Here is a 26623-nt window from a genome sequence, read left to right on the forward strand (position 1 = left end):
CATTCCAGTACGATTATGCCATAGGTGGTAAATCATTGGAAGCGGTAACGACCGTAAAATACTTAGGAGTTACTATCCGGAGCGATCTGAAGTGGAATGATCACATAAAACAAATAGTGGGAAAAGCAGGCGCCAGGTTGAGATTCATAGGAAGAATTCTAAGAAAATGTGACTCATCGACGAAAGAAGTAGCTTACAAAACGCTTGTTCGTCCGATTCTTGAGTATTGCTCATCAGTATGGGACCCTTACCAGGTTGGATTAATAGAAGAGATAGACATGATCCAGCGAAAAGCAGCGCGATTCGTCATGGGGACATTTAGTCAGCGCGAGAGCGTTACGGAGATGCTGAACAAGCTCCAGTGGCGGACACTTCAAGAAAGGCGTTACGCAATACGGAGAGGTTTATTATCGAAATTACGAGAGAGCACATTCCGGGAAGAGATGGGCAACATATTACTACCGCCCACATATATCTCGCGTAATGATCACAACGAAAAGATCCGAGAAATTAGAGCAAATACAGAGACTTACAAGCAGTCGTTCTTCCCACGCACAATTCGTGAATGGAACAGGGAAGGGGGGATCAGATAGTGGTACAATAAGTACCCTCCGCCACACACCGTAAGGTGGCTCGCGGAGTATAGTTGTAGATGTAGATGTAGACATATGCTTTTGTTTGGTCTAACAATAATCCTGAGATTTTTGTTTGATGGTTCATTCATTTACGATACGGTTTAACAGGATGACAGTAGCTGTTTCATTTGTGTGCTGTGGCATGGAGTCAAGCTGAATAATATAACTTTTGTTGAAGAATATAGTCAGTTGCAGAAGGAACACTTCTTCCATAATTTTAGAAAATCCTGACAGTAGTAGCACAGGCCAATAGTTATCCACACAGTGATGATCACTTTTATGTATATTACTACTTTTTCTGTCTCACCTACTTTGCGAAGACACCACTTGATAAAGGTGAATTGCAGATATCTAACGAAGGAGGGAGCATATGTCTTGCTGGTATTTTAATAATATAATTTGGGATATCATCAATGTTAGCTGAATATTTACTCTTCAGTGAATTAATGGTATTTAGGAGCTTACCTGGACCTAATGGACTGAGTAACATGTACAGATTATTAACTTAAATACATGAAAGTTCTTTCAATGTTGCATTGGATGGATTTCCAAATTTTTCCTTCTCTAATTTTCAGCAATGGTTACACAATGAGAATTGAAACTGATTGTAACTGTGCAAGAATCAGTGACAATTTTTCCATCCTGTGATAACACAATACTTTTTGTGTCATGTCTTTTTTTCTGCACACACTTGGACTTAGTTTTATTGGCTGACTCCATAATATATTTGTCATTTTACTTCATAATGCCTCTTTTACAACACATCTCAAAACAAACTCATATTTTTTAAAATGACTTAAAGTTCTGTGCTGCTGTTAGTTTTTGAGTGTGGAACTCTAGAACTAAATGCAACAAAATGGATAACACAGGGTATAAAAATTTCTAGTGCATGAAGAGGAAATTCCACAATGAACTGAAATATAATAAAAACAGATGTTTTTCTGAGTATGTTCACCATTACAAAGCTATATTTAAAAAAGTTATGAAGGTGGCCGAAAAAATGGCAAATAAGATGTTCATTGTACAACATGAAAGTGAAGCAAAAGCAGTGTGATCTGTTGTCAAACCAGAATTAGGTGTTAGAATTAGTAGTAATGAAATATCTAGGATTAAAGTAGATGTTAGCTTTATTGTAGACCCAGCACAAATATCAGAGTGTTTAAATGAATTCTGCATAAATTTGGCAAAGTAAGAAGTTGATGTAGCAGCCTTTGGAATCCACCATGAAAATGAGTATCTTATAGATTTTTAAAAAGTCACAATAAAGGATGAGGAAAATTTTATATTATCATTAAAAATATATAAATAAATAAAAACTCTGCCAGGTGGGATGGGACACCCACTAAAATGGTTAAAATGGTATGTGGCATAATAGCACAACCACTAACTAAAATATTGAACCAGTTGTTTGAACAGGGATACTTTCCCGATGTTTTGAAGTATGCCAAAGTCAGACCTCTGTTCAAGAAAGGGTCACGGGAAGACATGGGAAACTGTTGGCTTATTTCTATTCTTCCAGTCCTGTCAAAAATGGTAGAGAAAGCAGCTGCAAAAAAGATAAAAAATGTTATTGTAAAAAATGATATTTTAAGTAACCAATTTTTATTTCAACCAGCAAAAAAACAATCTGGATGCAGTGAATAACTTTATTGAAAAGATAGGCAAATCATTGGATCAGAGGAGTAAAGTTGCAGGTTCTTTTGTGATCTCACAAAAGCATCTGACTCTGTGAACCATGACTTGCTTATCTATAAATTATACAAACATGGGATTAAGAACAATGCTCTTAGTTGACTAACAACATACTTACACAACAGAAAACAAAAGGTAATATCACCTCAGATGCAGTGAACTATTGTTCTAAGTGGAGTACAGTATCAGAAGCGGTGCCTCAAGGCTCCATTTTAATGTAAATTCCCCATCAGTTCTGTTTGAAGACAATTCTTCGGTTTTAATTGAAGATGACAATGCAGAAAAAATTCCGAGCTCCATCATAAGCACACTGGATACCATAGAAAATGGTTCCAGTCAAATGGGTTGAAACTGAGCATTGCACAAACCAATATAGTACATTTCAAAACCAAACATTAGAAATGTGTGGAACTTAAAATACAATGTAACAGTCATCCTATGAAATAAGGTGACACAGTCAAATTCCTCGGACTAAATGTGGATAAGAACTTAACCTGGAATACACATATTTATTTCCTACCAAATAAACTTGGCAGTTTTGCATTTGCAATGCAAATCTAGCAAATTCCATTGGCATGAGTACACAAAAAATTGCATATCATAGTTATTTTGAATCTGTCATTAGATATGGGATAATTTTCTGGGGCATTCAAGTAGTGTATCTCGAATACTGAAACTGCTAAAGAAAATATTCTGATACATGTGCACTGCACAGCAAATACAGTCTTATCCTAACTGTTTCATCCACATACATTTATGAAATTAGAATATTCCTACTCAGCAGACAAAAATTATTTGAGGAGAATCATTTTAACCATACATATAACACAAGAAATAAACATAATTTAATGCTACCTATACACCAGTTGAAATTATATGTACAGACTCCACAGTATATGGGGATGACAATATATAACAAGTTAATGGGCAAAAACATATTTCATACAAATCCAGCAATTTTAAAAACAAGGCTACAGCAGATTCTGTGGCAGAAATGCTACTGTTCAATAGAAGAATTCATAGCAGATGAAATGATCATTTGAGCAAGGGGTAATTAAATGTTAGATTTTATCATATGTATGTATAACAAAATTTTATTTTTATTATAATACAGTCTGTTAACATCAGCTGTTCTTTGTTAATGGGGAAATTTTACCACAATTTGACATGTCTCCTGTTGTTGTTGTTGTTGTCTTCAGTCCTGAGACTGGTTTGATGCAGCTCTCCATGCTACTCTATTCTGTGCAAGCTTCTTCATCTCCTAGTACTTACTGCAACCTACATCCTTCTGAATCTGCTTAGTGTATTCATCTCTTGGTCTCCCTCTACGATTTTTACCATCCACGCTGCCCTCCAATGCTAAATTTGTGATTCGTTGATGCCTCAGAACATGTCCTACAAACCGGTCCCTTCTTCTTGTAAAGTTGTGCCACAAACTCCTCTTCTCCCAAATTCTATTCAATACCTCCTCATTAGTTACGTGATCTACCCATCTAATCTTCAGCATTCCTCCTGTACCTGAATCAAATGATTTAGATTATGTATGTTATGAGACAAATAAACCACAATTCTCAAAATGAGTTCCCACTTCATTTTACAAGAGATGTTAATGCCTGGTGTAATATAGTTTATGAGTCTGTCTGTCCTGGGAACTGCTTTCTTTGTAGAAACGTCTGCACTTCATGGCCCATAAATTATGATCAGAGCCCATGTCTGCCTCTGGAAATGCCATACAGTTTAAAACCTGTTTTTGAAATCTCTGTCTTATCATTATATAATCAATCAGAAACCATTCCATTTCCCCAGATCTCTTCCACATGCACAGTCTTTTTTCATGACTCTTAAATCAGATGTTAGTGATGACTGAATTATGCCTGCAAAATTATACCATATGACTTCTTATTTCATTCCTTTCCTGAAGTCCATGTTCTCCCACTATATTTCCTTCTCTTCCCTTTCCTACCGCTGAATTACAGTCGCCCATCACAATTAAATTTTCATCTCCTTTAACTACCTGAATAATTTCCTTTATATTGTAATACATTCTTTCAATCTCTTCATCATCTGCAGAGCAAGATGGCATTTGAACTTGTACTTGTGTGGTGGGCACTGGCTTTACACCTATCTTGGCTATGGCAATGTGTTCACTAGATTGTCTGTAGTAGTTTACCTGCATTCCCATTTTCTTATTCATTATTATACCTACTCCTGCATTACTCTTATCTGATTTTGTGTTGGTAGCCCTGCAATGACCTGGCCAAATGTTTTGTTCTTCCCACCACTGCACTTCACTAAATCATGCTGTATCTAAATTCAACCTACCCATTTCCCTTTTTAAATTTTGTAACGTATCTATACAATTAAGGGATCTAAAACTCCATGCTCTGATCCATAGAATACCAGTTTTGTTTTTCCTGATGGCAACAACCATCTTAGTATTCCCCACCCAGAGAGCCAAATGGGTGACATTTATAGCCCCAGTTAAGTATCCTACAAAAATGTTTCCTATCTGTGTACTACCCTTCCTCTGTAAATATTGTGATAAACTTAGCAACAAAATAAACATTGTAAGTGTAAAGTAACATTTCCAAATTATTAATTTTATCTGAATCTTTCATAAAAGTAATATTAAATCTTTATTGACTTTCTTCCTTTTGTCTGATAGGTGGCATAATAATGCTTCAAATTTTTCAAAGAATATGAGGGTGTCCTGAAAAGTAATGTCTCCAAATATTTTATGTGAAAGGTTTATTAACCTTAATAAACCTTTATTTCCAACTGGTTGGCTGATTTTTCAACGTCTTCAGATTTATACAGTTGCTGTTTCCAGCCATGTCTAAGATTCTGAAAACTTATTAACATTCTACATCTATATTCTCCTACATATTTATTTCTCAATGTAATCACCCTGGTGATGAGAACACTTCTCCCACTGAGCAACCAGTTTGTAGATACTGTCTCTGTAGAACATTTGACTTTGTGGACAGAGCCACAGCCACACCTCTGCTTGCACCAATTCATCACTGTCAAAGTGAAGTCTCAAAGGTGTTTTGTAACTTCTGAAAACACTTGAAAATTGGATGGAGCCAAGTAAAGACTCTATGAATAATGATCATAACAGAAAACCCAAGGCATCGGATTGTTGCAGGTGCTGCACTGCTCATGTGTGTGGCCTGGCACCATCACGCTGAAAGACAGTGTGCTCCATATGTCGACAAACTTTTCAAATTTGAAACTCGATTGCAGCATACTGTTTCTCATGCACCAAAATAGTTATGTCCATACTGCCAATTACACACTGCAATTCTGAGCCCTTGAGCAAATACATAAACATGAAGAATAAAGATATGGAATGTTAATAACATTTGTTTTATTTAAAAAGTTTTAAGAGTTTTCACATGAAAAATTCAGAGGTGTTACTTTTCAGCATGCTCTTGTATTTGAAGGTTTCCGAGTGGGGATCTGTATGTCATAACAATTATAAATGACTTCTTTTATAGTAACAGCAATTCACAAGCACAGGCTTCCATTTGTTGATCTAAGCAGCTACAACTATCAATAAATTTGAAATTGACTTCATTAATTATATATTGACAATACCCTCTTTCTGCATATTTCTCTACAAAAATGGGCCGCTAATTTATAGTTTTCTATGTTTAACATATGGATCCCTAGGTATCCAAAGTACTACATATGGATTCCCACATTACATTGTACTCAGAGAGACATAATATGTGAACTACTTTTTTACACTCTTGATCATGTCAACAGATAATAAAGTAGTTAAGTTTGGTTTTTAGGCTTCCAACATACCAACTGCTAACAGTAACATTCATAAAAGCTTACTTTGTGTGATTCAGTTCATTTACAAGGACCTATTTTAAAGTGTTCTGAATGAGGTATTTAACCTAAAAACGGCTTACCTCTCACACCGATAGCCACAGGAACTGTGCCATTTGTGACAATATGAACTCCCTCCCCAACATCCACCTATATTTTCAGCTGTCAGTTCAACTAATCTACCTTTCACCTTCCCATTATGGTGTAGGACATGTCTTGTGTATCTTCATATCTCACTAGCAGCAACTGGCACAGCACTAATGTGAGCACCATCCAAAATCTGCAGCAATTTCGTCAATTCCTGGTTAACTCGTCTGATGACTTTGTTCATCCAGGGTTGATCATTCTGCTGCAGAACCCAAATAAAGCTTTCACTAGTGTATCATGTTGCTACACCTAGTTTCTCTGGACTAATACAGGTATTGTATACTCTATGAAATGAAGACTGAGGAAGAATCAGTGTTTCTGTCCCATAATAGATCTAATTGCTTAAAAAACTGAAAAGAAACCTTATGACTTTCCATGAACTAACATAATGTGAAATGAGAATAATGGACTGAAGTCAGAATGTTGTTGCAGAAATGAGTTATTCTGAATACAGAACAAGTCTTTATAAAACTGTAACTATAGGTGGCTCCAATGCACAATAAACTTGCTTGTTCTAAATGAAATCAAACAATAGAAAGTTCAGGATGGAATATAACGATATTATGAAAACTTTCCTTTTCATAATATTGTTCATTCTAAATGAGATCCTTAGCACTACACATCACCAAATCATAATCACAGGAGGTCATTCACTTCAATGTTTCACCATAAAAGATTCATTTATTTTCTTCTTGGATGTGTTTCAATAGTTTATTTTGAATATCATCAATTTTATTGTTATTGAGCTTGAAGTTTTCCCTTTACAGTTAATAGTGAATGCAGGTTCCTACATTTTGATCAGAGTAAAAGAATGAGTAGTGAGAATATTAATGAAAGAATGTGCTGTCACTATTCCATAGAGCAATGTGTGGTGCTCCCCCCCCCCCCCCCCCCCCCCCCCACACCACCCAGCCTACCAATGTTTATCAGTAGTAAGCAGATTCTTATTAAATATTATGTTTGTTTGCATCAAGCTCTCCATCAGAAAAGAGGTGCAGATCCACAACATGGTGCCATGCAGTTCTCATAACAATGACAAATTTCAGGTTCAATTTATTGCTCATAACACATAATTTTACATGCACATGCATTTTCAACTAAGTATGAAGTTTTCATAATTACAATTTTTCTTAGTTTACATTATTTATTATTACATTCTAATTCATGATAAATTCAAGTTATAAGGGCATTTTTGGATAAGCCACTGCTTGACTCGCTTTTTAAAAGAATCCCCTGTCAATACCTTAACTTCATTTGGTAACAAGTTATTAAAAACAGATACTTTGACATAGGGGCTTTTTGCTGTGAAAGTTAATCTTCTGTTAATCATGTGAAAGTCTTTTCTATGCCTTGTTTCATAGTTGTGAATATCTATGTTCCTTTTTGTGGTCTTAGTGTCTTCTTTCACTAGCATTATAGTTTATATTATATACACGGCACAAACTGTGAAAATTTTGTGTGTAATCAGCAGAGGTTTGCAAGAAGTTCCTGGTTTTACTTTTGCTATGATACTCAAGGTCTGGTTCTGCAGTATGAAAACCCTTTTCATATTTGTTTGGCATGTCCCACCCTACAGTACTATTCCACAAGACAAGAACGGGTACACTAGCCCATAATATACAGTCTTTAGGGTTTCAGAATTAAGATATGGTGATAATCTTCTTAATACATGTAGGCTGGGTATTATATTTTTACAGACATAATCAGCTTGCTGCTTCCATGAAAGTCAATCATCTATGCATAAACTCAAGAATGTACAATATGTTCAAGAATGTACAATATGTACAGGTTTTTGGTGGATTTCATCAATCATAGTATTTTGTCTCTTTGGACCACTTGGTTTAAAATGAATAATAGTTTTTTCTATGTTTACCCTTAGGATTGTCTCTTTCAAAGTGAGCACCTGCCTTTTTGATAAACTTATGTATCTCTTCAACTAGGCTGGCCTCATTGTCTGCATGACAGATACCACATGTATCATCTGCATACATTGTGATTAATAGCTTATTGTCAAGAGAACTTGGGGAAATTATTTACATAGCATATGAATAGGACTGAACCTAAAATAGAGCCCTGATGAAGCCCTGAGGAACACCAAAATGTATATTTCTTATACTTGACCTTCTCCTCTCCAGTATTTCTCCAGTACAGTATATTATCTCCATGCACTGCTGTCTAACCTTTAAATATGTTTCTAGCAATTGTATGAGTTTTCCAGTGACACCACTCTTTGCAACTTTTGATAAGAGCATGTCATGATGTACACTATCACAAGCCCTAGAGAGGTTAAGGAATACTCCTGCTGCTTGGGATCTTCATTTATTTTTTTAAGTGCATGATGGACAAATTGTACTGCTGCTGACATGGTACTTTGACCTCTTCTGAAACCATACTGGAAATCATTTAAGATGTTTGCATTGTTGAAATGTTTCAGGATTTTTTAAAATATTATTTTCTCTATCAGTTTGCTGAAAGTTAAGATTAGGGCAATGGGTCTGTAGTTCTGCGCATGATTCATTTCCCCCTTTTTGTTTACTGGTTTAACTACAGAGCCAGTTTCAACTTGTTAGGGAACACGCCATCTTCGAGAACACAGTTCATTAGATGAATTAGTCATTTCATTAGTTCACGTTTGCATTTCTTCAATAGATGTGGAGAAATTTCATCTAATCCTGTTGATTTTTCATTTCTGAGGCTATCAATAAGCTGCAGAGTGTCATATGTGCTTACTGCAGGTAGTGTACTGCAGTTCTGTTTGTTATTGGACTCAAGTGTGTGCTGTATATCCTGTTTCATAGAGACATAATTTTTGACAGTATCAATGAAGTAATTACGAAAAATATTGCTGCCTAGAAGGGGATCAGAGATATCTTCATTATTCAGAGTTAATTGTACATTATTAATTTTACTTTCTGTTTCATTGTTTCTGATTTTATTTACAATTGTCCATCAAGTTTTTGAAACATTATCTGAACCTTGTATCTGCTGGATGATTCTTTCCGATTTTAATCTCCTGACTTCTTTGTGGTACTTATATTTGTACTGCTTGTAGAGCTCTTTATGTAACTCTGAGTTAGGCAGTGTCCTGCCTCTCTCCCTGTTGTCGTTTGCATCTTCCCTACACAACCATGGTGCAGCTTTTCGGGAGGGAAAGAGGTAGGGGGAGGAGAGAGGAATATGCTGGCATAAGCTGTCACCAGTACACAGGTCAGCAAAGATGAAGCGTGAAGATCGATAGTAGCTGTTGGATAAAGTGTGCCTTATCATGAGAGACCCCAGAGACACACTGACAAGCAACGCACTGCCAACGCCTTCTCAACAGCAGGTATTTAGGCCACTGATGCTGACCAGAGGGCTTCACTGACTTGACTTACACTTTGGTATCTCCAGAATGAGATTTTCACTCTGCAGCAGAGTGTGCGCTGATATGAAACTTCCTGGCAGATTAAAACTGTGTGCCCGACTGAGACTCGAACTCGGGACCTTTGCCTTTCGCGGGCAAGTGCTCTACCATCTGAGCTACCGAAGCACGACTCACGCCCGGTACTCACAGCTTTACTTCTGCGGAGACGAGATACTGGCAGAAGTAAAGCTGTGAGTACCGGGCATGAGTCATGCTTCGGTAGCTCAGATGGTAGAGCACTTGCCCGCAAAGGCAAAGGTCCCGAGTTTGAGTCTCGGTCGGGCACACAGTTTTAATCGGCCAGGAAGTTTCACTTTGGTGTCTGTCAGTTAAATCATGGAGCGGGTATAGTTCATCGCACACTACGACAGTACATAGTAATATTGCTGAGAAGCTTGTATCACAACACGTGGACTCTATTCAAGATAAGTAAATGTGAGAGTCCTTGTAAATAAAGAACTGTATTAATCCATGTGTGCATTTGTGTTGTAGAAGGAGGATACCAGCCACCCATAACAACATACTCTCCCTTGCTTCCTATGGTACAATACTCTACAAAACTTGTGCGAACCGGTTCGGGGAGAGAGAAGAGTAAGAAGACATAAAAGGCGAAAATTTGGCAGAGTTAGGGATGTAAAAGAAGGGAAATAGCTTTTCAGCATATCTGGCAGCTTTGAAGACATTTGAATCAAAATGTCTTACCATATTTGCACTTTTTTATGAGTTAACCTTACTTCCCCAGAGCAGTGAGCTCTCTTAGCTGCAAGTTGTTGGCACATCTGCATTTTGCAATTTATAGGCGAAAGTCCCTGATCCTGTATCCAAAATACAGAGGAGTCACCAGTCGTAGCAAACAATAAAAGCAACTGTACAGATAAAAAAAAATTCTACTCACCAAGCAGTGGGAGGAGAACACACAAGTAAAAGGTATTACAGTTTCCTAGCTTTTGGAGCTTGTTTCTCCTTCTTCTGGTAGAAGGGTTGAAGAGGAAGACTGGGGATGAAGGAGAAGGACTCATGAGGTTTAGGAGAAGGGGTAGACTTTCTATACTTGTTAGTAGGATTAAAGTTATAGATCAGTAGATGATGCCTGAAGAGACTTAGTGAACTTTGGTTTGGTCTTCGGAATGATGGCAAAAAGTAGATTATTGTTTTTATTATTTAGTTCTAGGGACCAGATGACCATGTACAGGAAAGTTTACATTATTGGTGAAAGTCAATTCCATTGTAAACATTCTGTTTAGATCAGCCATTAAGATAGCTGCTTCTGTGATTGTAGCCTGTCTCTCTTCTTATATTTTAGTGTAATTTTTTGCTTTGTTGGCTCTAATAGCAGTTCAGTAAGTGTAATTGACCTCCCTACATTTCTTGAGTCAATGCACAACTGTTCAGAAAAGATTTCATTTATCTTTATCATACCTTCAGAATAACAATTAATAAATCTTTGATTAAAGTGAAAGGTTCAGGGGCTCAATTCTCTTGACCAATCTAAAGTTTAATAAAAACTAAAAAGTCACTTAACAAAAGAAAGTGTAAATGCATACTTGAGAGATTGAAAGACCATTTTGATATTTTTTGTAGAGTTATGTATGCCAGGAGTCCTAAAATAGTAAATAAAATCACATCCAGGTCAAACTGCAGCCTTCACAGCTCCCTTATAACATTTTCCTAACAGTAAAAATATAACAGATAGCATATAATATTATTAACATCAAATAGTGAACTGTATTCTTTTTCAGTCCCTCCTATTTATTGGCAAGTTTATTTAAATGTCAATTTTGAATTAACACACAACAGTTATACAATAAAAGACAATCTTGCAGCACTATTTGACTTTATTGAGAGTCATTAAATTTATCTGGATTACTGATAGAATTTGTTTTACCCATATCAAATTATCATGCCAATGAAACATATTATGAAGATTAGAATCAAGTATCAAGTAAAGTATTGCACAAAATGAACCTATTTGCATGCTCATTAAAATAACAGAGGATTACTTACATTTTGATTGTGATGAAACACTATAAGCATGTAGGCATGTGCAATAATAAATATGATGAGTTTAGCTGTACCCTAGTATGATGGGTTTGGGTGGCTCAAATTCATTAACATCAAGGTTACAAGGTGCCATAAAGATAATGTGAATCTGAGCATAGTATCCATCATGCATACTGCTTTAAATGACTATACTACATACAGCTGTACTGAAAAACTGGCTGCCCCTCAATCCCCAACCATCTAAGTTGCTCTTCAATTTTGAAAAACAGATACTGTGGTCTCACCAGACAGAGATGTCTTAGCCATTTATTAGAGGTAGAATGCAACTCTGTCTCACATTAACATTTACGTTATTGTTACCTGTATCATCTTATCATTCTCAGACTGGCCTCAGCAGCCAGCCAAGGGGTATGTGGTCACCAACCTGCATAATTTTCAGTACTGCAACAATGTTGCATAGCACTCTACAACTCATCAGCCTAGCACATGCTGTAACATGAAGCAATGTTTCATAGCCAGCTATGAGGCAGGAACTGACCCCATCACAATAAACCCAGGAAGGGAAAGTAGATATGGTCTCAGCTTAGTCAGTAGCTTTATTCTATCAGGGCCATCCATTTGCCCAGTGCAGTCTCCACGACAGTCGTTGGTTAGGTGTGTAGCTACAGTTCCCACTGAGAGCTATTTCCTGACACTCCAGCACTTGTAGTGTCACAACTGTGTGGTGAAGTTAAATGTTAGTAGCGCCAAGTGCCGAATATATCAGCATTTCTCCTTGCATGTCTCTGCCCCCCGCAAAGACCAGTCTTATCATTTAGATTTTTGTTCATCAGTTTCAGCATCTGTTTTTGAAGAATGCCAATGTGAAGAAATAGCACACTAGTCATATTAAAAATTGTTTTTAATGCAACTGGTGTGCTATTTATTCACATCAGACATAGATATCTTGTTATTCCATCCACCCCTCCCCCCCAGGGCAATTGGCAATTGGACTTCTTCTTCGCGTCATCTGTACTTGCTTCGTACAGTCAAAGAGAAAGATTGGACGTGACGAAAGCTCAAAAAGTGGCAATGCTCCTTCACACAGGGAATATTTATCGAAAATTGCGAAGAAATGTAATAAAAAATAAAAATATTGACACTGTATACTGCCATTTCGATATATGAGGGCTGTTCAAAAAGTAAGGTGACTTTTCAAATTGTGTGGGCAACGTAGATTTGATTATTGATCTTTTTTGTTATGTTGGTACACATGTCCCAAACATATGTTCACAGTATCAAACATATAGCATACCTTGTTTATTTTTGACAGATAGGAAGGTTAGATGGGTTTTAGTGTGCTCAGCGATTTTCATTTATTATAAAAAATGAAGCAAAGAATTTGCATCAAATTTTGTGTGAAAAATGGAATCAAGTGCTCTAAAACACTTGAAATGTTGACTGTGGCATGTAGTGAGTCTGCTCTGTTTTGGAAAATCATCGAATTACTGTAAGAAAAGTTGCTCAGGACATTGGCATATCGGTCAGCTCATGTCACGTAATTTTTTTGGATGTTTTGGGCATGAGATGTGTGTCAGCAAAGTCTGTTCGAGAAGTTATCAATTTTGATCAGAATAACCGTTGCATAAGCATTGCTCAGTAGTTCTTGAATGACATTAATGATTATTCCATTTTGCTCAAAAGGGTCATAACTGGTGACAAAATATGGGTTTATGGTTGTGACATCGAAACCAAAGCCCAATCATCCCAACGGAAGCATCCCGGAGAGCCAAGACTGAAAAAAGCACGCCACATTCAATCAAATGTCGAAGTTTTGCTCACTGTTTTTTTTTTCAATTACAGTGGAGTAGTGCATCATGAGTTTTTTCCTCAAGGTTGTACAGTCAATAAGGAGTATCACCTTGATGTTATGCACTGTTTGTGAGAAGCAATACATTCATGGTTTTTGCATCCTGACAATGCACCTCATTCATCATTGCTTGTGAGAGATTTTTTGGCATAAAACAACATGACAATCCTGCCTCGGCCACCATATTCACCAGATTTGGCCCCCTGAAACTTTTTCCTGTTCACAAAACTGAAGAGACCTATGAAAGGACAAAGATTTTCAATGATTAAGGAAATAAAAATAGCATCGTTGGAAGTACTCAAGGCTGTACCAGAAAGTGCTTATGAGAAGTGCTTGAGGGATTGGAAGAAGCATTGACACAAGTGTATTGTATCTGAGGGAGATTACATCACTCCATATGAAGTTGCAAAAATATTCCCACAGCTGTATTTAAAAGAATAACAATGAGTGAATATGTGACAGTTTTGATCTCCTTTAGACATACTATCACATGAACCCTTAACAAAGTGAATGTTTTTGTTTTTTTATGGGTTTGGGTTCATATTTTAAAATACAAGAAGCACTCATAAATGTATTTATTTTAGAGATTTTAAAGTCAGTTTCTGTTTTGCATTCAAGACACTGCTTTTCAAGTAATTTATATATCTGATAAAGGAAGTTTGTAATGGATCTAGCAGATTTCAAAGAACATAAAGATATATTATTGACAGCCATGTATACATCATTTATGGTTATGTACAAGTAGGAGAATTGGTTTTAGCCTTTTTTGTGGCAATTAATATGCTTGTCCTTATAAATAAGGAATGAGGAAGTTCTACGCAGAATCGGAGAGGAAAGGAATATATGGAAAACACTGATAAGGAGAAGGGACAGGATGATAGGACATCTGCTAAGACATGAGGGAATGACTTCCATAGTACTAGAGGGAGCTGTAGAGGGCAAAAACTGTAGAGGAAGACAGAGATTGGAATATGTCAAGCAAATAATTGAGGACGTAGGTTGCAAGTGCTACTCTGAGATGAAGAGGTTAGCACAGGAAAGGAATTCGTGGTCAGTCAGTAGACTGATGACCAAAAAAAAAAAAAAAAAAAAAAAAAATAAGAGTTAGTCTGGGTTATTCCAGTGGAGGATTATTAACATACGATCCATGATATGGAAAGGTGGCTCCAGTATTCAGTAGCATAAAAATTATAATCTTTTTTCCCCTTCATGATATGTAAGAGAAATATTTTCTAGCAAATACAATACTTCCTTTAGCAGACTATAAAATATATGTAAAATAAGGGAAAGGTGACCACTCACATACAGAGAACCAATGTGTGGAACACAAAAACGTGTAACAGAAAACAGCATTCACACTAGCTTTCCAACTATTGCTGTTTCTCTAGTAAAAATACACACATTCATTCACATAACCACAAAGATACCTAAACGTACACTGCCGCAGTCCTAGTGGGACTGATTATTGAGAGTTGCTGCTTAGGCAGGTGGTGGAGGGTTGTTGGTAGGAGAGAGCACAGGAGGCAAGGAGAGGATATCAGTATAGTGTGAGGCACATCTTTTGACAGATGAATCCGAAACTACCCAGCAAGACAAAATGAGTTCAGAGGGCAGAGTATGTAAGAGATAGAGAGAGAGAGGTGGATAGGAGAGGAATATGGAGATGAAGAGAGATGCTGGGAGGGGGGAGAGAAATGAGCCACCTTCCCACATATCAATTTCCGCCTCTCAGGTGGCTCCATACATATTTAATATCATTCACATCAGCCACCACCTCCACTATAATAACTGTCACTCATTCCATGTCCTTTCTCTTTCCCCTCCCAGTCTCCCTCTTCAATTGTCGCTTCCTCTCCTTTCATCCCCTCCCTCACACTTCTCTATCTCTTACATGCTCAACCTTCTGAACACCTTTCATTCTGTTACGCATTCCTTGGGTCATCTGGTTGACTAAGTGGTTGTGCATGTGAATGTGCGTACTTTTACTAGAGAAAGAGCAAGTGCTTGAAAGCTCGGGTGAACACTGTTTTCCATTAAATGTTTCTGTGTGTCACTCACAGGCCTGCTATACGTGACCAGTCAACTTTTCCTTACTTCATGTATTTTCCATCCAGAAATTTACATTATTATTAGACTGCAAAACACAGATACACTTTCAGCCTTGTCTACTTGAACAGCTATGTAGTAAAAATTTCTCATACAGGCAGCTGTCGGCAGTGTCAAGCAGCATATTGTAGAGCTGTCAGCTGTTACAAAAAGTTAACAACTGACAAACAAACTGAAAAGGTGTCTCCTTCTCATGCCACATACACACACTCTGATGTAAACTTTCAAGCTCAAACTGCAAAGATGATGTTACAGTATGCATCAGTATATTGTGTTAAACCTAGTATAAATTGCTGTTACTAATATTAATGTCATCCAAAGTAATTTTTGGTGAAAGGGGATACAGAATAGACTTGGAAGTACATAGAGGATAACTGATGTAACCACAATCTTCAATTTATGCAGAGTAGAGCACTTTCTGTGTTTTGCTTGCAGGGTGTGGTGTCATGTGCAAGGGTGCACCAGTGGTAAGATAGGGCCAGTTGACAGTTATTGTTCTGTAGTGGCAGTAGGTGGGCACCAGTGTGGGCCAACAGTATAAGACATTGTTATAAATCTTTATTAAACAGTGTCTTATTAATAAATGTCTTTAAATGACACATTCTGTAAAACATCAGCAACTATTCTATTGCAGATTTGTGTTGCCCATAACTAAAGCAGAAGTAACATTAATGGGAAAGCAGTAACACAGGTGAGATGTCAAGATCGAGCTAAAAACTCACCACAGCTGAGCAGCTGATTGACTGAACATCCCAAGACCTGTTTCCTTGGTTATAAGTCAAATGTAGTCTCCCTCAACACATCAGATACAGGCCAGAATACAACATGAGAATCACTATGTGTTGTGCTCGTGTGTTCTCTGTGTTAATAAATTCAATCAAAAAATGATGTTAGGAAGTGAGTTGTGGAAAATCCCCATCCAAAACCTCCCTCTCCTGAAATTTGCTGGTCACTTTCTACCTCTTGCCTTTGTTTACTTTCTGCACTCCTATTTATTTCTCCGTCCTTTTCATCATTTTGGATTCCTATTTCACACCTCCCTCTTGTTACCACAGACTAATCAACTTTCTGTTGTTCTTGCATGATTAATTATTACATCTTTCACATTTATTGTAGCCTCCTTAGGGCTCTTCCTGTGGCCCGTCTTTCATTTCTACTCTCCATTTTATTTACTTTTGATTGGTTCTTCCTTTTCTGAAATCTCAACCTGCTCCCCGTCACTGAGCGAGGTGGCTCAGTCATTAGCACACTGGACTCTCATTTGGATGGAGGACAGTTGCAATCCATCTGGATTTTGATTTTTTGTGATTCTCCTAAGGTGTTCTAGGCAAAAGCCAGGATGGTTCCTTTGAACCAGCACAGTCAGTATCCTTTCCCACCCTTAAGAAAACAATCCATGCTTGTGCTCCATCTCTAATGACTTTACCTACTGGTCATAAAGCCCTTATCTTTCTTCCTTCCTTTGCTTACCCTTCTCCCCTGATCTATGCAACATTCTGCCTTATTCCTCTTTTCCTAACTTACTGTGGTTTCCTCTCAAAAGCTTTTTACATTTAGAGCAACTCCTACCACTATTATAAAAATAATTTCATGTCACATTATCCCCATTTCAATAAAAAGAATTCTAAGAAATTGGCAAGGAAATGTTTAACAACAGATATATTTTGAACATGGCTGCACTTCAGAAATGGTTAGAGATCAGTAAATGAATCAGAAGCAGCCAACCAGTTGCAACAAAAGGTGGTTTTATTCAACCTTTGACCATGGTTTTGATGGATGTAAAACCATCTTCTTTAGAAATACATGTAACTAAAGTTTCACATTGGAAAAACACCAAATAATTAAGTGCTATGACATTTGTCCAATGAAAATATGCTGTCAGAACACATCACTGTATACATTATTAAATATACTGACCTCTATGATCAGTGCTTGTTAAGTAATAATAGTTAAAATGAAGAAATAAAATCAATCAAATAAAATGTCAGGTGATGCTAGGCACTGACATTTTACTTGATTGGTTTTAATTCTCCACTATAACTATTCTGATGAAAGGGGTCAGTATATTGAATAATGTATATAATGATGTGCACTGACAGCATGTTTTCACCAGACAAATGTCAGACTGCTTCATTATTTGGTGTTTTTCCAATCTGAAATATTAGTTACATGTATTTCTGAAGAAGACTGCTTCACATCTGTCATAACCATGCCATGTCAAAGGTTGCATAACACCACCTTTTGTTGCAACTGGCCTACTGCTTTGGATTCATTTAATGAACAGATTTATGTGTTTTTATGTTAATGTAAGGAATGTTTACCTGCCACACTATTCCTCCATGCTTGCTTGATATTGAATTGCTCTTGCTTACTGGTTCCTTTGATGGGGAAATAACATTATAAACAGCAACATTTCCATCAAACAGTCCAACAACGATGAGGCAAGCAAATTTAGGATGAATATCCACACACACTACTCCAGTATCTGTAGTACAAACATATTCAGGGAATGATGGATTTTTCAATGTGAACAGACACACAGCACCTTCAGGTTGTGGTTTCATGAAATCAACTGAAAAAAGGACACTACAATAAAATCTCACATTTTGAATCTATTATGAATTAAAATAAAAATTTAAAAATAACTATGAAAAATACTTAATTTACCGCTCAGTCTTCCCTTCACATCACTCATTTGTCACTCATTAGCATACATGCCTGCTTGTGATACACCCTTCAATTATTGCTACTCTGAAGTAGCAAATGTAGGTGTGTGTTTGTGTTGAATACCTCTCTTCTACCATCCCACTCAGTAATACTTAGCTGCATGCATAGCAATTCCTGTCATTCATTCATTCATTCACTGTGTTCCAATGACAAGGAGAACATTGACTGATGTGGAATGAGTCAAAAAGACAAAGAAATCACAGAAATTTAATCTGTAAACTGTTTTAACGATAACCTATTAGCACACTCCTCAATGATATGCTTATGCCGTTTAACCTTACACACATAACTAGTTTCTTAGCATGGCTATTTACTTTATAAAGTGCATAAAAATTCATTTTATAAACTGAAACACCTTTTTGGCTGCAATCTATATTTATATTTCAGATGCATTTTGGCTTTTACACTAAGCAATCCTCAGTGGATTTAATCTGGAAAAATATAGTTTTTGTTTTTATATTTGGTACTTACACATTAAAAGGCAGTTCACACTATAATTTTTACAGTAACAAATTATTTATTAATGTAAAAATCATGACATGAAATATTTTATAATCTATAAGTATAGCACAAAAAATTAGAACTATGTTGTTCCAGATTAAATACACTGATACAATGTAAAATGTGAAACATTTACTGTAAAAGGTGAAACACTACTGGGACACAAATATAGGTTACAGAAAGAAGGTGTTTCAATTTATGAAATGAATACTAACCGGGAGGGGGGTAGAGAAAACTGCTCGCTCCTCAGTTGCACTATAGAGCTGCTGTTTATCTACCTACTGTCAGTTACCCCCCTTTTCCTGTTCCAGTTGCAAACACTCCAAGGGAAGAATGACTGCTGGTAAGCTTTCGTGAGACCTCGAATCTCTTTCAATTTACCTTCATGGCCTTTTCATGAGATATGTATGGGAGCAAGCAAATTATTTGTTGATTCTTCTAGGAAAGAATGTTCTACAAATTTTAACAGTAAACCACACCATGATGCACTATGACTCCCTTTTGGAGCCTGCCACAAGAGCTGGATGAGCATCTCCTTTATGCTTTTGCATTTAGAACTTGAACCACAGATTAAATGCACTTCTTTTTTTTTAGACTTTCTCTATTTCCTATATCAATCCTATCTATAACAGACTGATGAGTGATATTCAAGTATTGGTCAAACAAGGGTTTTGTATGCTAATGCCTTCATGGGTGGCCTACATTTCCTGAAGATTGCTCCTACGAATCTCAGTCTGACATCTGCCTTACCTATGAATAGTTTTATGTGGTTGTTCCACGTTAATGGTCTTATTGTTCAATAATTGGAATTTCTGCCTATTTATTCACAATATATGACATTCGTTTATGTCAAGGGTCAACTGCCAAATGTTGTAGATCTGTAGTGTCGCGGAATAGTAAAGAGTTGGAAACATGGAATATTGTCAAAGTTTCGTTGCCTATGCCGAGAGCCAGAGGCAGTACATTAGCCAAAAGGTAGGAGGATTGCACATATATCAGAATGTGTCATCACGCAGGGGCAATGGCCTGGTTACACACAACAGGTGAGAGAGAATTGCTTAGCACGCGGGTTTGTGTTAGACGGAGACTTTCGTAGAGTGCAAGACAGGAGGTATAGCGTCAGCTGTACTGCATTTCACAACTTCGCGTAAGTCTGCCGTAACAACACATAACTCTGTTGCAAGAACACCTAAGGCGCGAGTACGACAGATGAATCAGCAGTATAAGTGGAACGAATGCGTTAATTACAAATGAGCATGACGTCAGGATGTCGCTCATGCTTCCTTAAATAAGCCAGTTTTGATAGCAACAAGGCACTCACAGTTAGACTTGCAGATAGATGTGTACTGGGTCATTATGTAGCACTCAGCTCGGTGATCGACATGTTAATCTTTATTAAGGAGATGTTGCAGTAAGGGCGGCCCATCCAGCAGCAGACGTGACGGGACAGTACCAGCTCTGGTCCTCTCTGCTGCCGCTGTCAATCATCAACCCAGGATTATCAGACATTGTGGCAGACTTGCTCGCTGCCAATGCTGACCACATCAGTGAGCCATCGTCGAGATCGTGTGGGGCCTAGGCCCTGTGCATCTGCCGTCACAACCAGGTGAGCTGACGACACTGGAGGACTGCAGCTCGTTGCACCATTCCACCATGGGCGAGCCACCAGGAAGAGCAGGGAAGAAGACGGTGTGGGATAGAGTACACTCCGCACTATGAGAACACTTCTCGTGCCAACAGCACCAGGACTCCAACCCGGGACCTCTACACACAACGGCCTGCTGTCCACCGCCGAGCCGGCCGGCTAGCTGAGCGCCGCCAGCCACGTGCGGCCGAAGTACGAAGTAAGGACAGTCCTCCACTATGTCACAGCATGCGGCGCTGCCTAGCAAGATGTGCGGCCCAGAGCTGGTGTCATCACTACGAGTCAGCGAGGACTTGGGGAAGGTCGTTGATATCACCAGGCTCAGCCAGCCTGTGTTACAAGGGCCACATTGTACTCGGCAGGAATAAAGGTGTTATGAATGAATAATGTTTCTTTGGCCTTTCTGACGTGTCCATAGTCATTTCCTACCTGACAACTGGAGGGGTCACCGCTCGGTCATCCTGTCCACCGTAGGCGACCGGAACCACCGGACTGCCTACAGATTTGGTGTCAGAAGTGGTCGCGCCCACTGCCTACAGATCTTTCTGCTTTTGGTTACTGCTTCATAATGTTGTAAATTCTCTATACATAGCAGCTAAGAAAAGCCTCATGGACCTTCTGATGTTATCAACCAGTTCATTTATAATTATGGTGGCAAGTAATGTTCATTTAACATTCCCCTCAGGTATTCTCAAAGTTACTTTTATGTCTGAGGAGTTCTTCCTGCTTAGAATGACCTGCTGTTCTGTGATTAGTGTTCATTGATGGCCAGAATTTCAAGTAATGCTAGTTTTTGGCCCTTCTTTGCTCTATGGAGAACACATTTAATAAGACTGATATTCATTTAGAGCATGTTCAGAAAACATGCAATTTTTCTTTTTCAGTGTCCAGTTCCTTTCATGTTCAGTAAATCTAGTAGTTATAGCTCTACCTGATTGACCTACAATAATTTGCCATACAAATTGCAGCAAATCATAAAAACTCCACTCTGTTCTAAAGGTGGAACCTAGCCTCTACACTGAACAGAATATGGGCAACCATATTCTTAGTATAGAAAGCTACTGTATATTTCCTGGATTTTAGTTTGCTGCCAAGTATCTGTAAAATCCTACCTACATATAGCTTGGGGACCCATTTGTTGTTAGTGTGACTTAGTGCCTTCTGAGGAGGATACAGAAATGCTGTTATACTCTCTCTCTTCTTTCTACTAAATATGTTATCAATTCCTGTGTATGTAGAAGTTATTTTCCTGTGTATCTTAAATAAACGTTTTTATTGCTAATGTCAGTGGTAAGTTCTAACAAATTCTAACAACAGTGGAGTCTCCTCCCAACTCCACTGTAGAATCAGTTGTACTGTGGTGTGAATTTAAATGTTGGAAATATTTGTTTAATTGTCCAATGGTACCTGTCCACAACCACAGTTCAGTATTGTATTTTAGAACTTAGTGGCTCTTCATCTAAAAATATTTTATTCAAAATTACCCATCAACGTTTCAGCTACTAAGGGACTTGGAGGGACCCCACTGCTAAACCGTCTGACTGACAACAGAACCTGTTGGTATTGGAAACAATTTTGATTTAAGCCTGTCTCAATTGCCAGTCTTACACATTATGTCTCCACTGGAAAAGTTCTGGTTTTACATAACAATTCTGTTAATATTTCCATAGCCTCTCCAACAGAAATATTGGAAAATAAGCTGCTTACATCAAATGATATAAGCTTAGCATTAGGGGGAATGGTTTCATCTTTTAATTTTTCTGGAAATTTTGGTTTACATTTTATTCTTGTATCAATTAAAGAATCTAACTCTTGCTGATTTAAGCTGAAAGTGAAGAATCTACAAGTTTTATTGGAATAACTATCTTGTGAAGCTTAGATAGCCTATAAAATTCATATTTGTGAGACAATTGGAATCACTATCAGTAACTATGGATTCGCAGGTTTTAATAAGTCCTTCTCTTCCACAGAATATTTCATCATGTGTGGTTAGGTAACTGAAGGAATTCTGCAGAGTGAGGAATGTAAATCCCTTTTACGATATACTCTGGCTTATTAAACAACACTAATCTTTCCGCCTCCTCAGCTTTGGCATTTACTGCCTTTAACTTATCTTAGCAGACTGAAGATGAATAAACTTATATTTATTGCATTTTTAGATTTAAAGAAAGAACTTAATAATGTTGACTGGACCACAGTCTTTGAAATAATTGAAGATAACAGGTGTAAAATATGGGTAGCAAAATCTTATCTACAACTTGTACACAACCAATCTGCAGCTATGGGAGTTGAATGGCATGAAAGGGAAGCAGTAGTTGAAAAGGGAGTGAAATAGGGTTATGTACACTGAGCATGCAGAAAAGGAAACCAAGAAGAAATTTTGAAAGGGAATTAAAAGTCCAGGGGCAAGAAATGAGAACTTTGAGGTTTGCCAATGACATTGTGTTGTGAATTAATTATTTTTCTGCATTTCATTGCCATATGTAGTGCTGGTGCTGCTGCTGTTGATGATGATGGATGTGCTTTCATTCACTGATAATACTATTCTGGACTTACAGCAGCCAAAAGATACTGCAAACAGATCATAGTAGTGAGGATTCCAGGAAAGACCTGTTACATGATTCTTCTTTGTCTTCTCATAAGCAAACTTCCACAGTGGCAACAGAGTTCCTTCTTCATCTCTATACTCATCAGATGGATCCTCCCAGTACCTGAAATCTAACAACCACAGCATCATTTGAAATTTAGTTCTAGAGATACTAAATAACTCAGCATAATTTTCAATCACCTGTATTGGCAAACACGTATCATCCTGAAAAAATGGTGTCTTATTACCCATTCAATCTATGCAATATCCTAATCCATCTCTATGACACTCCTGCTACCAATTCTGTTGCTTACAACTTGCAAGTTAATTCTCTGTAGATAATCTAGATACACAACCTGTTTAGTACACTGAGCTGTAATCCCTTGAGGCATTCCTTCCACATGTATTTCCTATCCAATCAGACATAGGCTCAATTACATGCCCCTCCCCCCCCCTTGCTCACAGTAATAAACATTTAAGTGTAACTTACAACTTCAGGAATCAAATTAGCTTATAGTAAATATGCTCAACAAGATATGTTTTCACTTTCTTTTAATGCACGTTGTTTAAAAAGTATTTCTGTTGTTTGCTGGGAACACCATCATTTAGTACATATTTAACTATCCCAGTATTTCTGTTGTTTGCTGGGAACACCATCATTTAGTACATATTTAACTATCCCAAGTGACTTGGGCACACTGTAACAGTGCACACTGTAAAGAGTTGTTCAAAAAGTTAGAAATTCTGACAGTTCTGTGTGAATATATTTATCAAAACATATAATATGAGGAAAAACATTAATCTGTATACCACAAACAACACAATTCACGACCTTGGAACCAAATCCAGACACTGTTTGCATCTAAACAGAAGAAATAAGTCAAAAACTCAAAATAGTGTATTATATCATGGTATTAAATTGTACAACAGATTACCACAAGAAATAAAAGATGTACATGATCCCAACACCTTTAGTCAAAGGCTAAAATAGAAAATATATACTAGAAAATAGATATCACACTGCAGATGAATATTTAAAATAACTATAGATTAATGTTCATGAACATTCTACTGTATAACAAATTTAACTTGACATGATTAGAAAAGTAGGCCTAAGTATAGGAGTTGTACATACTGTAAAGACATGTTTATTTTATAAGAAATATTGTACAAACATACTGCTGCACTAAGTGTGATATTAATGGTTCTACAGAATTTCTCCACAGCAGTACCGAAAAAGGAAACATGTAAATTATGATGACAAATTTATTTTGCTATCAAGTTAATTGATTTCAAAACATCCTGATTTTTTTTAGATTTTTTTTTTTTTTTTTTTTTTGCGGGGGGGGGGGGGGGAGGGGGGGGGGAAGCTAAATAATATGCCAGTTTGATACTAACAAAAGGTTCATTTCTGTTTCCAGTATTTTTATACTTGAAGTGTGACTTTTTTTATGTCTTGTTAAGGCCTGTTTCAGAAGTACTTTTTAAGTACCATATGGAACTCTGAATGATTTGGCAAAATTAAACAACGGAAAATTCAGGATTGAATAATGATATCATCGCGAAAAGGATAGAGTGCTACAAACAGAGATGTTGAGTCACAGATGGGCACAACAAAAAGACTACTGAACATGTAAGTTTTTGGCCAGAAGGTCTTCTTCCAAAATAGACAACATACACTCACACATTCACACAAATGCAGCTGATACACACACCTGACCACTGTCTCTGGCTGCTTGGGACAGACTCTGGCTGAATGCTTACATGTTCAGTAGTCTTTTCATTGTGCCTGTCTGTGACTCAACAACTCTGCTACATGGTGGGCAGCAATTTTCACAACATTGTCTGAACGATTTGCTTTTGAAATATCTCTGGGTGAACTATTTGCTGTGTATCATTTGTAGAGCAAACTTGTTAAAATTTTGTTCTTATTGCAGAGTTGGAACCTTGGATCAGGACAATTCTCCCACTATTTCAGCTTGATCATTTCCTGACACCAAAAATAAATCAATAAACCGTCCAAGAATTAATTGATTCCCTATTCATTCTGTAGAACAGTTCATAATTGTACATTTGACGTGGAATGGGTTAGTTGAATTACAACAACATGAACAAAAATTAAGAGATGGAGCAGCTACTTATAAAATGAACAAACATGACAAAGTCATAAGTTGTAATAACTGAAAACTTAAAGTATGTAGTCAGGAATATTGCAGTACACATAAATTTAATATTTATACACAAATTATATATAGGCATACAAAACATACAAATCTGAACTTGTCTCTAGAAATACATAGAGTAGAAGTGATGGTCTAATAAAAATTGTTTCAGTTTGGCTTTCATTTCTGTTGTTGAGCAGCAGTTTTTCACTATGTGACTGTATACTTTGACTGCCATCTTTTATCCATTTAATTTTGTGTTATGTGGTAAGATCTATTAATGACTTTTGTTCTTGTGTTAGGGAAATGGAAATCCAGGCATTTGTGTACAGACTATAAATGCTGAATTGTGTCACAAATCAATTTAACTATATATAACAAAATTAGTGGAAGTATCTTAAACTGTTTGAAAAATAGCCTGTAATGTACATATTCCTTTTAGATTGAAGTATACCCACTGCTTGCTACCATAATTTGAAAGATGCTATGAGGCTCAAAGCCATTTCCCCTAAAAATCACCACAGTTCACAAGACACTCAATTAGAACATGGTCCACAGGCTTTAATGTGCCTAGATGATTACATCTTTCACTGATCACTGTGTGAAAGAGATTTTGCTATTGATTTGTGGTTATATATCCTTTTCAGATTGCAGCCCACTGTATCACTTGGTCTTCTGCACTGTTCTAAACCTTGATCTACTGCTGGCACATGTATTTTCTATGTGTAGGTATCCTTAAATTTTTTTATTGTCAGTTAACCTTTATCTAGAAAGATTTGTCTTCACCTGCACTACTGGTGCATGTATTTTGTTTAATGTCAACAATATTATTAACAGTAGAGATTGCTACTCACCATAAAGATGACATGCTAAGTTGCAGAAAGGCACAACAAAAAGACTGTTACAAATAAGCTTTTGGACAACTAGCAATCTATCTTTTTCATGATAATGTTAATGTTCCAACTTGAACTTTCCATTATTTGTTTTATTTTCTAGGTTTAGGAATCTTAAAAATTTCTTCTCTATTGTTTAACTCTGATCTAGAAAGATATTTCTTTACCTGCATTACTGGTTTTCGTCCCCTCCAGGCTTAGGTATCTTTCATTTTTCATTGTCACTTAAGATCAAAAGACCCATGTGTGTTGTAATTTATTTTGTCATGCAAATTCTACTCTGTTAACCCAAAGTACTTGCAGGTCAAATGGACTCAGTTACCTGCCCTCATTTTCCCTGTTTCGATTAGAGGCACGTGTACTATTTGCCACCACTTATATCATATGTAAATTTAATGCATTATATGTGAATATGTTCTGGAATCGGTACTGAAA

At 37.1% G+C, this 26623-nt stretch overlaps 1 protein-coding gene across 1 annotated transcript in view; it reads right to left on the reverse strand.

Moving 5' to 3' along the window:
* The window catches only part of LOC124616296 (dynein intermediate chain 2, ciliary), a 193903-nt gene that overhangs the window by 85141 nt on the left and 82139 nt on the right, over positions 1–26623 (reverse strand). Inside the window, exons 5-6 of the mRNA XM_047144599.1 lie at positions 23103–23264; positions 17995–18245 (exon numbers count right to left, since the gene is read on the reverse strand). Coding sequence (XP_047000555.1) covers positions 17995–18245; positions 23103–23264 — 413 coding nt within the window. The remainder of the gene's footprint in view (positions 1–17994; positions 18246–23102; positions 23265–26623) is intronic.

Source organism: Schistocerca americana, chromosome 5 (genome assembly GCF_021461395.2).
Source record: "Schistocerca americana isolate TAMUIC-IGC-003095 chromosome 5, iqSchAmer2.1, whole genome shotgun sequence".
In the NCBI taxonomy this organism is placed as follows: Eukaryota; Metazoa; Arthropoda; class Insecta; order Orthoptera; family Acrididae; genus Schistocerca; species Schistocerca americana.